Source organism: Orcinus orca, chromosome 3 (assembly GCF_937001465.1).
Source record: "Orcinus orca chromosome 3, mOrcOrc1.1, whole genome shotgun sequence".
Taxonomy (NCBI): domain Eukaryota; kingdom Metazoa; phylum Chordata; class Mammalia; order Artiodactyla; family Delphinidae; genus Orcinus; species Orcinus orca.
This window is the reverse complement of record NC_064561.1, coordinates 55,984,344-55,996,612: the sequence shown is the minus strand read 5'-3', so window position 1 is coordinate 55,996,612 and position 12,269 is coordinate 55,984,344. Positions and strand designations below refer to the sequence as shown.

At 44.5% G+C, this 12,269-nt stretch overlaps 1 protein-coding gene across 5 annotated transcripts in view; it reads left to right on the top strand.

Moving 5' to 3' along the window:
- Nucleotides 1-534: 534 nt before the first annotated feature.
- GRIA1 (glutamate ionotropic receptor AMPA type subunit 1) overlaps nt 535-12,269 on the top strand; it is a 306,659-nt gene continuing 294,924 nt past the window's right edge. For 2 of the 5 annotated variants that reach the window (XM_049707790.1, XM_049707792.1), the window contains exons 1-2: nt 766-1,179; nt 4,187-4,324. In XM_049707790.1, coding sequence (XP_049563747.1) covers nt 1,098-1,179; nt 4,187-4,324 — 220 coding nt within the window. In that variant the 5' untranslated portion in view covers nt 766-1,097. Of the gene's footprint in view, nt 658-765; nt 1,180-4,186; nt 4,325-12,269 lie in introns of those variants that run through there. The other 3 variants (XM_049707791.1, XM_004281007.3, XM_004281006.2) reach the window with 3 other exon arrangements.

Here is a 12,269-nt window from a genome sequence, read left to right as displayed (position 1 = left end):
GGATCCTCTCACTAGAATCCCTGCAAAATGACTCATGTAATTGCTCTGTGTAAGTATCCTTAGCCTTTATTGTACACCCACACGATTCTGATGCTATAGATTCCTCTGGAATGCAGGGGAAGGGGACTCATCTTAAATGCACAGGATTGAAGAGACCACCAATTCCCCTTGTAAAGGCAGCAGGGACCACCAAATGTCCAAGTCAAGACACCTGCCTTCCAGAGCCTTGGGTCTGTCTTCCGGTCATTCCTCCCAGTGTGGGAGGTGGGTAGCTTTTTTCCTTTAAAGCTCCTAGGAGGGATTTCTAGGGTCTTCCCTCAGGAATTAGTTGTAGGAATAATTGGGCCAGTGGAGTGCAGGAGATATATCCAGCACAGACCTCGCGCTCCCAGAAAAAGTGACCTAGATCAAGCAGCGGGTGGATGGAGGACTACTGTGGGGACCCCCTGCCACCTACTGACTTGCAGCTGAACCCACATTCCCAGTTGCATCTGCCAGGCTGGGGGCTGGGGGAGCCGGGGCAGAGAGAGCTGAGGAAGGCGGGGGAGGGCGAAGGGGACCGCAGGGCTGTCCCTTTCGGGTGAGCAGGCTCCAGGTATCACACCCCCTCACCCGCCCGCCCAGCCAGCCATCGGCACACCCAGCAAGGAGACTAAGGTGAGGATGAAGAGGCAGGGGGTGATGCTGGGGAGCCTCGGGAACTGGCTCGCTGGTGGGTACTGGCGTAGAGCTGGCTGCCTGTGAGAGCGTGAGGGGGAGAGCGAGAGAGCAAGGGAGGGAGAGGGAGGCAGGCTGCGAGGAGAGGAGAGCAGAGGAGAGGGAGAGGGGGAGCAGCGCTCAGCTCGCAGGAGGACAGGCTTCTCTTTTCCGTGCTCAGTTAATCTGGCTGTCAGTTGGTGTTAACGCTGCAGTTTAAGCGCTGGGATTCCAAGGGAAACAGACAAACCTCGCAGAAGGCAGGCAGGAAGCAAGCGAGGAAGGAAGGAACGGCAGGAGGAAAAGAACAGGCAGAAGAGAGAGAGGAATAAAGGGAAGGGGGGAAAACACCAAATCTATGATTGGACCTGGGCTTCTTTTTCGCCAATGCAAAAAGGAATATGCAGCACATTTTTGCCTTCTTCTGCACCGGTTTCCTAGGCGCGGTAGTAGGTGCCAATTTCCCCAACAATATCCAGATCGGTGAGTGAGAGGGGCAGCCTCGGGAGGGACTTTCTGGGTCTGGCCAGTTTTTTGTTTTTTTGGGGAGGGGGGAGGGGGGTCTGTGTCCCCTCCCCCCAGCCCCACTACGGGCTGTCTTGCTTGGCTGTCTATGCAAAGCTGTCCGGTGATGTGAAGACTTGGACCGCTGGCATGGGGAGGGGTCTTCTCTGGATGGGATGCGGGGCAGAGAAGGGAAGTGCGCTCCCACACAGACACACACACACACACACACACACACACAGGCAGACACAGGTCCTCACACACCACTCACATTCTAGGCATGAGCATGTGAAATGGAGGACCCACTGCTTTGGAGGAAAAACAATCAGGCTGTAACAAGGAAAGGGGTGGTGGGTGTTTAAGGAGTTAACTCCGTGGCTTGGTAGATGGTGCCCGATTTCACCTGTTTATATAAATATGTGTGGTGTGTGTGATTATGGATTAAATATGCACATATATATTTGAGAGAGGCGGTGATTTCTCACCTGGGGGAGGGGAAAGAGACCCTCTAAAAGAAAGAATGAAGGATGCTGGGTTTATTGCAGCCACTAAAATAATGCTAAAAAGGCCCCCCACTCTAGGTGAAGGGGGCTCTCTCTCCTGCTCTGGACTCTTCTAGCTGCCTTCTGTCTGCTGTCTGCCATGCTGGGCTGGTGGTCCCCACTCCTCCGATTCTGGAACTTCCTAGCCTGCCTTTTTTCCTACTCCTTCCATCTCCCACTCCTCTTAGATTTCTCCATCCACAGACACGGTCTACCTTTTACACACACACAAACACACACATCCACATGCTCCTCTCCCCTCCTCTTAGCTTTCCCCATCACTGAGCTCCAGCCTCTCAACTTGGAGACAGGTTTCAACATGCTGCATGCTTTTCTGTTCCCCATTTCCCCTTCCTGGTTGTCACGCTCCTCAAAGGACCCTCACCCTCCCTGTATTTATGGGGCAGCTGACAGCTATTGCTCCTCCTAATAATAACGGGTGAAAGTGAAACAAACAGAAGCAGTAACACCAATAACAACGTGTGTCCACAAGGGCTCGGGGATTCAGTATGACCAGCATCTCAGGGCTGTTTATGTCCCGGAATCCAGCAAGCTGCTTTGCTTGGAGGCATCTTGGTGGGTCTGGGTTCTGATTTCTCTCCCCTGACACGGACACTGCTCCACTAGGGAAAGTTCATGTTCCTAGGAGTTTGTGTCTCTTGTGTGCGTGTGTTTGTGGGGGGATGTGGTGCAGGTGGTCTTTTGTTGGGCACGTATGTGCGGCAGTATCCGTCTCCTTTGGCCTCTCCAGTGTGCTGGCTCTGAGGGTGGCTACAACAGCCATGGAGTAACTTGCTTTGTTTCCTGACACCTGTTAAGCTACATTCTGAAGTGTGTCTGTATATGTGTGTTAGTGCCTTAGATGCAAAACAAAACTTCCTGCCTCTGGGGAAGCTTCTCTTGCAGCCCAGCCTATAGCCACCTACCTCCCCACCCCCACCCGCTCTCTTTCATTCATTGCAGGGGAGGAGGAAGCCAGGGAAGTGTTTGGGGTGTGGTCATCTGGGGAGGGGAGGGGGGGAGCATCAGAATCAAGAAGAATTTTTTTGTTTTTGTCCTTTAAAATGGAGGCATATGACCATGTATAAATCACTTGCTCTTACGTGTGCCTCTTCTTTATGTTGGTGCTTATGTATTGCCCATACTTTGCTGATTGGAAATACTTGTCTTAAGATATGAGGACTTGCTTTCTCCAAGTGTATTTGTGTATATTGCCGTGGATATATAAAGGCACAGGGTGTTTTGTGTATACGTAGAGATGCTTGCTTATGTATCTCTGCAGATTTTTCATCATATTTTGCCCCAACTTGTTTGTTCAACTGATTGAACCATTGTTTTTGTTTTCACATAAAAGGTTGAAACGTTCAATTGTAGAACACATGCTGAAAATATCGCGGCCACCAGATAGTACTTGATTCTACTTGTACTGCCTCTAACAAAAGCCTTACAATTTGTTTACTGGTTGTTAAAAACAAATACATATCTACTGTATAAGAAGTTAGAAGTGTGTCACATCGGGATTGGGATTCCTAAGGAATCTGAGATCAACTTCTACGTAAACATTCATTATAGTTCAGTCTCTGGAAACTGCTGACTTTACTTCACAGAAATGCATTTTAATTTATTTATGTGTCCACAGTAAATACAAAGGTAAGGTGTGTACTCTTGTTTCTTGGAACAGGAGCCCCACCAGGCCCCTTTGCTCTGCTTTTTACTAGAATAGAATGTTTGCATCCTCTAGATATCCTTAAGCCCCCAGAGCTTTGAAGCCCAAGGTTCTCCCAGGCAAATAAATACGACGGCAATCCCTTATGTAACAAGTCGTTCCTGGGATCATGAGTGGTGAAAGAAGCAGCAAAACACTGTTTGCAGAAAATCAGTTTTCAGAGGAACTGAATAAACCTTAGAGGATTGTCATACAGGTCTTGCTAGGTCAAAGACTACAAGGGTCAAAGTCAAAGCAAACGGTTATAGTGCTGGAGAAGCTCATAGGCTCCCAGAGCTAGAGTTTACTCTGTAACATGTATTAGCACTACTTCCTGTAAGGCTCTGTGATGAGAAATGGGTCCGATACAGGAAAAATTAGGCACGGCTAGGGTTTACGTACATGCAAGAGCACAGGCAGCCTAAGAGGCTTGCACGAGAAAGGAGGAAGAAAAACTCCAAAACGCTCCTGTTTTCTCTGACCTGAACTAAGTTGAGGGGTGAACAATCAAATATTTGGTCAGTGACAGATGTTAGAGCCCTTGTCACATAAAAGCTCATCTGTGGAACTTGAAGCCTCAGGGTCCAGTTGAGTCTATGTGAATTCTGATCCCCGCTACTAAAGGCAACACCTAGTGAATACGGCCTGGGGAGAAGAAAAGGGCCCATCTGGGGTGGGCTGTTGAGGAATCAAACCGGTCTCTAGCCCAGATACCATGTTGCATTTTCTTTCCTCACAGGGGGATTATTTCCAAACCAGCAGTCACAGGAACATGCCGCTTTTAGATTTGCTTTGTCGCAACTCACAGAGCCCCCGAAGCTGCTCCCCCAGATTGATATTGTGAACATCAGTGACAGCTTTGAGATGACCTATAGATGTAAGTAATTGCTTCTATTTCTGAGATTTCTTTCTGCGCTCGACCAATGAAGGGAGGGCCTGTACGTAGGTGGCGATGTTGCAAAAAATGACGAGGTGTCATCTGTATTCGTAACAGAAAGCCCTCCAAGAAAAATTCCCAGGGCCTTTTGAGTGATTCCATCAGTTGGTATGTTAGATCCTGTAGCATTTCATAGAACGGGTTTGCTTTTTCACTGCCAGATAACTTTCAATGCCAGCACGACGAGGACTGGGGTTGACTGAATCTCCCCTACACCTCGCAGAGGTTTTCTGGTTCCATTGAGAGTTTCACACTTAGGAAACTTCTGAGAGGCGTAGAATAAAAGGTTCTGACTTAGAAAATGTGGCTTAAAGTGCTTACGCCTTTCCTGTGCACAGTTAAAAGGAGAAAACGTCGCTATAGCTTGATAAGGAAGGATAGCTGAGAAGGTGTCTATTTGGTTTCCCATTTTTAGAAATGACCAATAATGATTTTAAAAAATTGATGCCTCGGGCTTCCCTGGTGGCGCAGCGGTTGAGAGTCCGCCTGCCAATGCAGGGGACACGGGTTCGTGCCCCGGTCCGGGAAGATCCCACATGCTGTGGAGCGGCTGGGCCCGTGAGCCATGGCCGCTGAGCCTGCGCATCTGGAGCCTGTGCTCCGCAATGGGAGAGGCCACAACAGTGAGAGGCCCGCGTACCTCAAAAAAAAAAAAAAAAAAAAAATTGATGGCTTGATTATTTCCAAAATACTTTGAAGTGACGGATGGCTTACACAGTTTTTAGGATGGCCTTTGAGCACAAAACAGAACAGAGGTGATCCCAAGAAGGAGAAAGGAGAGGCCAATTTCTGCCATCTGAACAGAATGCATTATAAAATGCGGGCAACAAACACCATTCTGAGTTTTTCTGACAAGTAGGGCTGAAAAGGAAACCTGTGTGGTGGCATGATTGCCATTTGAAGACAGGTGAAAGCATAAAATTTAATCAGTAGAGACATTTTCCCTCCAGGGATTAAGCTCAAATAGGAATTGATGGCATGGAAGTGTGAGCTGAATGGGCAAGAACAACTCGAAAGTGGATTAAATTGGCACTGCAGGCTCTGGGTGCCACTGTGGCCATGGTGGCTTCTGCTGAGCTGTAGATGGCAGAAGGCATGCACCATATTTCCTTCATTGCTCTCCCACATTCCCCTCCTGGTGAGCTCTCCATGATTTGAATTGAACACATTCAAACTGAGAATTCAGCATTCTCCCTATCCCTAAGACCACTCATAAGAAAATGTATATGCAAATTGCAAGAATTATAATTATTCCAATTACTCAGCCATAAAAAAGAATGAAATAATGCCATTTGCAACGAGATGGATGGACATAGAGCTTATCATACTAAGTGAAATAAATCAGAGAAAGACAAATATCATATGATATCACGTATGTGGAATCTAAAAGAATGATACAAATGATCTTATTTACAAAACAGAAACAGATTCACAGACACAGAATACAAACTTATTGTTACCAAAGGGGAAAAGCGGGGAGGGGGATAAATTAGGAGTTTGGGATTAACAGATACACACTGCTATATATAAAATGGATAAACAACAAGGACCTACTGTATAGCACAGGGAACTATATTCAGTATCATGTAATAACCTATAATGGAAAAGAATCTGAAAAAGAATATATATATATGTGTATATATATGTGTTTGTGTATATATATATATATATATATATATATATATATATATATATATATATATGACTGAATCACTTTGCTGTACACCTGAAACATTGTAAAGCAACTATACTTCAATAAAAAGAAGAGTTATAATTATTTCAGATTCCATTTACTGAGGACTTACTGTGTGTCAAGAACTATGATAAGTATTTTATGGACAATTATAGTAACATTCATTACCGTTTATTGAACATCCACTGTGGCCCTGCAACGCACTAATTGCTTTTCATGTGTTAGTTTGTTTAATCCTCACAGGAGCCCTGCAGTGCTCTATATTATCTTCCTTTTAGAGAAGAGGAAACTAAGGCTGCAACAGGTTATATAACTTGTCCAGGGTCACCCAAGAAGTAAATGGTGGTCTTGTGACCCCAAGGTACATGTTTCTGAGCACTGCGATAGATACAGAGATCCCATGGTAACTTGATCAATTTCACTGAGATTACCCCAGAAATAAAAGGAAATTTTCAGAGTTTTATAAGGCAGTGGCCTGATAAAGCACCTAGGCAGAAAACCTTATAATGCTTCAAACTGTAGCCATGATTTTGCACAGGAGTGACCCACTGAATAAATAAAACAGCAATTCTGCATTCTGGTAATGCTGAGGTTGAAAATCTTGTCAACTGTGTTACTCACTACCCTTAAAAGTGAGCTGAAGTTTAACTGTTGAATTGTAGTTCTGTGAAACCATCTCCCTGGAAAGCTAAAATAATATTGAGTAGGTATGTGGTTATTAGATAACCTGCCATTTCTTTCAATATGGCTTAAAGGAGAATTTTTCAAGGGAGGATTTAGGTGTGGGCATCAATGTATCTAAAAACCACCAGAGATTATGCATAACCTATTGCATGCATGTGCATATTTTAATTTATTCCCTGGGTAGAGGCTCCATACCTTTTGTCACCCTCTCAAAGGGATCCATTACTCTAGGATTATTTGCTTAGGGAATCTAGAAGAATAAATGGCTGGCATGTGTATTCACTCATACTGCTGAGAACTGTCTACAACAGAGCTCGGTGGAAAGAGATGTTAACTGCTATTCTAGTGTCAAGGTGTTGACTGACAGGACAAAATAATAGAAGACAAAAATTGGAGGAAATGTTCTAAGGCAAAAGGTGGTGCTTCTGTACCGTTATCTTAACAACCTAAGACTTGATCTCTAATAGGGTTGTTGGCCTTTTATTGGAAGGATTGAAATGTGATACAGGCAATGTCATCCACTGTGGTTAATGAACCGGAAGTGAGTGGATATGGGTTCTTGAACTTGATTCCTGCCATATACCAGTGTATAGTTTTCTATGAATTTGATCATTCTTCTTTTTTTTCCCCCAAACTGTTCCTGTCTTTATTTATTTTTTTAACATCTTTATTGGAGTATAATTGCTTTACAATGGTGTGTTAGTTTCTGCTTTATAACTAAGTGAATCAGCTATACATATACATATATCCCCATATCTCTTCCCTCTTGCTTCTCCCTCCCTCCCACCCTCCCTATCCCACCCCCTAGGTGGTCACAAAGCACCGAGCTGATCTCCCTGTGCTATGCGGCTGCTTCCCACTAGCTATCTATTTTGCATTTGGTAGTGTATATATGTCCATGCCTCTCTCTCACTTTGTCACAGCTTACCCTTCCTCCTCCCTGTGTCCTCAAGTCCATCCTCTAGTAGGTCTGCATCTTTATTCCCGTCTTACCCCTAGGTTCTTCATGACAATTTTTTTTTCTTTTTAGATTCCATATATATGCATTAACATACGGTATTTGTTTTTCTCTTTCTGACTTACTTCACTCTGTATGACAGACTCTAGGTCCCTCCACCTCACTACAAATAACTCAATTTCATTTCTTTTTATGGCTGAGTAATATTCCATTATATATATGTGCCACATCTTCTTTATCTGTTCATCTGTCGATGGACACTTGGGTTGCTTCCATGTCCTGGCTATCGTAAATAGAGCTGCAAGAATTTGGTCATTCTTTAAACGTTTCTTCAATGCTATGAACTGATATGGTCATTGGAAAAACAGATGATAAAAGGTCCTTACTCTTAAATGGCTTACAGTCCACTGGGGACTCTGCTGTGTGTCCAAGAACTGAGAGGGTACTGGGCAATTGGGGTAGCTATGGTGGCAATGTAATTTCCACCCTGCCTGTAAGATTCTTTGTTAACTTTCATCTGAGACTAGCGAACCCTTTGGGGCTGTGTCCACTGTGATCCATTGGTCTGGGAAAACTGATATCTGTCCCAATTTGGATTGAGTAAAAAAGTGTCGAAGGGAGCAGAGAGGTTTTAGGTATGATGCCTTAACTAATCATTTATTGAAAACTAAGAAAGCATCTTATTGAGATTTAATTTCATGTGCTTTTTTGAAATCTGGACTAGTAGTTAACCTTAAGTTAACTCTCCAAGTCTTACCTCCAGAAAATAACCAAATCTTTATTTTTTCATCATTTTCCTGTCATTTGTTTTCTTCCTATACATTTTGCTATTCATGATCCCTCCACCAGAGGGTGGAGAAGGGAAAGGAGAGGAAGTATAACATGAACTATTCCTGCTAGATGTATTAGCAACAGGGGACATTAAAAAGGCAGAGTGGTCCTTAGAGGGTAGGGAATGCAGGGGAGAGTATCGCTAATACCTCCAGGCAAGATGAGAGTTCTGCGTCTTCTTTGCATTCCATCTTTCCTTCTTTCCTTTTCCACCATTGTTAAGTGATAAAGTCTGAATCAGCAACCCAAATGCTTTAGGATCTCCTCTGAGTATACTTCCAAGCCCACAAGGGCAGGAGTTGAGGGGTCTGTCCATAGAGGTGGTAGTTACTGACTAGCTGTTCAGCTTATCTTGGTGTCTTTATGGTAAGTATAAATAAAGGGACAGATGAAATACTAATTGGGGTTCCTATTAGATTTCTGAGGAGCACTGTTGCAACTTAATCCTTACTTTTCATTTATTCATCCATTTATTTGTTCAGCAAATACATGCTGAATTTCCACTGTACGCCCAGCACAGTGCCAGGTGCTAGGAACATAACGGCCAACAAAGAAGACACAGCTTCTTTCCCTGTGGGAGTTACAGTTTAGCCTAAAGATCCTCAAACTTCAGCGCACAGAAAATTCACCCAGGGAGCTTGTTTAAAGCAAGACTCAGGGGCAGACTCTGGACTTCCTGAATCAGAATATTCAGGAGCTGGCCCTGGGGAGATTTGACAGCAGGTAATATGGGCATCCCACTTGACGAAGCTCTTTAAAAACCTTGTATTCCTCTAGCAAGCAGTTTTTGAGCCCTTAACCAAGTCCAGGCGTGGTGCTAAGCACTAGAAATGTAGACAAAAGTAAGACATGTTCCCACCCTGGAGGACTTTATCCCTAGTGAAACCAACCGTCCTATAAAGAGAAGTTAAAAATGTAATGTTGTAAGTGTTACAGCAGTCACTTGCAGGGAGTGTTAGAGATGCTTTGAAAAGCGGGGTTGGCCTCTCAGAGGGTGGTGGTTGATTTGAGTCTCACTGATAAATGGAAGCTTTCTAAGAGGTCAAGGTGAGGGGGCCAAAAGGAAATGAGGCAAGTGTGTTCCAGGCAGAGGGAAGAGCGTGTGCAAAAGAAAAGAGAACGCTTTACCTAGTTCTTCCCCTGCTCTGACCTCCTGTGTCACTCCACGCTGGGCCTCTCATTTGCCAGTTGTCAAATGCTGAGGAAGGGGTGACCCAATGGCTATCCCCAAGCCACTTTCAGCACAGTGTTTAAGCACTGAATTGCACGTCGGAATTTGGGTATCTTAGCTCTCTTTGAAATTTCAAACCATTTGGCAACACTGGACCCTGGGTCTACGTAGCCCCAGTTGGCTAGGGTGGGAGTATCCCACCTGCATGGCTTCTCTCTCGAGCAGCCCACTTCTCTCCTTTTCTTCACCTGACTGGCTCCTGGAAGCATTGAGCTTTTAAGCCCCAGTTGATTTGCTCTGCAATGTTGCCTGTGTTGTGTGTTTAGAGGTCAACCCTACCACCAGAATGTGAATTGCTGTTCAGAAAGGCCATGTTTAGCTGTTGTTTGGGGTTGCTGAGAACACCTGGCACAGGGCTATTCCCTTAACACAAACGAACAAATGTTTCCAGGAATCAGAGAGTGACACAGCATAGATGCTGGGAGCTTAAATAACAATCAGATGGAATGCAGTGTGCCTATTTCCAGTGGGTCTCCCTCAGTCGTGGACCTACTTAGGAAGCCCAAGGGCATTCTCACAAGATGTTGGGTGCTGGCAACAGACACACGGCCTCTTAGCTTTTGCCTGAGCAGCCCTCATCATTTTCAGAACTGCAAACTAACAGTTCCAGAGACTTGTTTTGCCTGACCTGCATGATGCTTTTCAAAATTTGGGATAAAAATCCGAATTTCTGGCTTCTTTGGAAGAATTTAGGGCATCAGGCAACTATGGACCCACATTCCTGCTCCGCTTCTACTGTCTAGAGCTGAGAAGTGCTGACCGATTTAAGTATAAGGTATAATCTCTCAAGTTTACCGAAGTCCTGACCACTCCTTATCAGACATGTGGCCAGTATAACAAATTATGTTACTTGGCCAGGCCTGTAAGTAGGCCAATGTGCTCACACCTGATTTATACACTTCAGCATCTGCCATTTTATTATTTTATTTTAATATCTATTCCTCACCCTGCAATAAACAGTAGAGGCCACGAAAGATATGTAACTCCTGCTCTCAAAAAACTGGTCTAGGGAATTCCCTGGAGGTCCAGCGGTTAGGACTCCGCGCTTCCACTGCAGGGGGCACGGGTTCAATCCCTGGTCTGAAAACTAAGATCCTGCAAGCCGTGTGGCACAGCCAAAAAAAAAAAAAAAAAGTTGATCTATATGTACTCATGAAACTGTTGGGAAGATAAACAAGGATTATTCTGAAGACCTACCATATGCCAGAGACTTCACATATGTTGTCTTATTTATACTTTATAATAATCTTGAGAGGTTATTATCTCCATTTTATAGATGATGCTACTGAGAGTGAGAATGATTAAGTGTCTTCTCCATATTACCCAGTGAAGAAGAGCCTAAACTAATATGTGAAGCCAGCTTTGCAAACTCCAAAATTCGCTGAGCTTTCACCCTTTTAAGACAGAGGAACATTATGGACACAAACAAAGTGAAACGGCAGGAAAAGAGCCCAACAAAAGAAGTGAAGTTTACGATTCAGGATTAGGTGCTAAGACTTCCAAGGCAGAGGCAGATGGCTGTGGATGAGGAATACTTCTTGCAGGAGGTGGAACTGGAGCAGGTACTGAAGGGTGGAGCAGGTTTGGGGCGTGTCCTGAGAGGAGGGTTTTCATGCGGGTAGAGTCACAATATTTCTCCTCCCCTCGTCTCTACCACTACGGCATATATTTATTTTTGCAAGGTGGAGAGTTCAGACTTTATCTCTTGCATCCATGCTGAGCTCCCGGTCACACGGCAGATGTCTGCATTTCTCTGGTTGATGTTACGGTGTGATTGTGGTTTCTCCACCTTCACCTCTGCCCTCACTTTGAGACACACAGGCCCCAACATTGTCTGTGCCTGACTCTTGGTTCTTATGATAATATTGATGATCATAAGTTTTTGGATGCAGAAGAGTGTGAACACTGCTTCCTCTGATTAGTTTGAAGACCTCTGCTGCGATGGGTGAGATTACTATTCTTTTAGATGCTCAAGATAAAGTAGTCATTTAGGACATTTAGGAAACAGTTAAGATTCATTTATGTGTTCGTGCGTTCCTTCAAAGCACTTTTACTATTGCCCCCTATGAAGCATATGTACCATTACAGCCCCCTCTCATACCCTTGCAGACAGCATTCATTGATTACAGAATTCTTTTCCACTGAATCTAGACATGGCTTTAAATTCCCTCTCACCAGAACATTCCAGGCAGTGACTACAAATTGGTCAGAGTTGCAGTTGATACACGAGATAAAATCCATTTGCCATTACAAGGCATTACGCTAGGAACTGGGGGAGATGAAATGCGTTAGTCATTGATTCTCCCCTTAAGGGGCTCAGGTTCTTACAGAGAAAATAGGCATGCACAAAAAACTGATATAATGGAGAGGTTCTCTGCACTCCCCTTCTCTCACTCACACACACATTGAGAGAAGGGAAGGAAAACTTCCAGTTGGAGGCATCAGACCAGGTAGGTAGAAGGGCAGGTGGAATGTAGATGGGAAGATA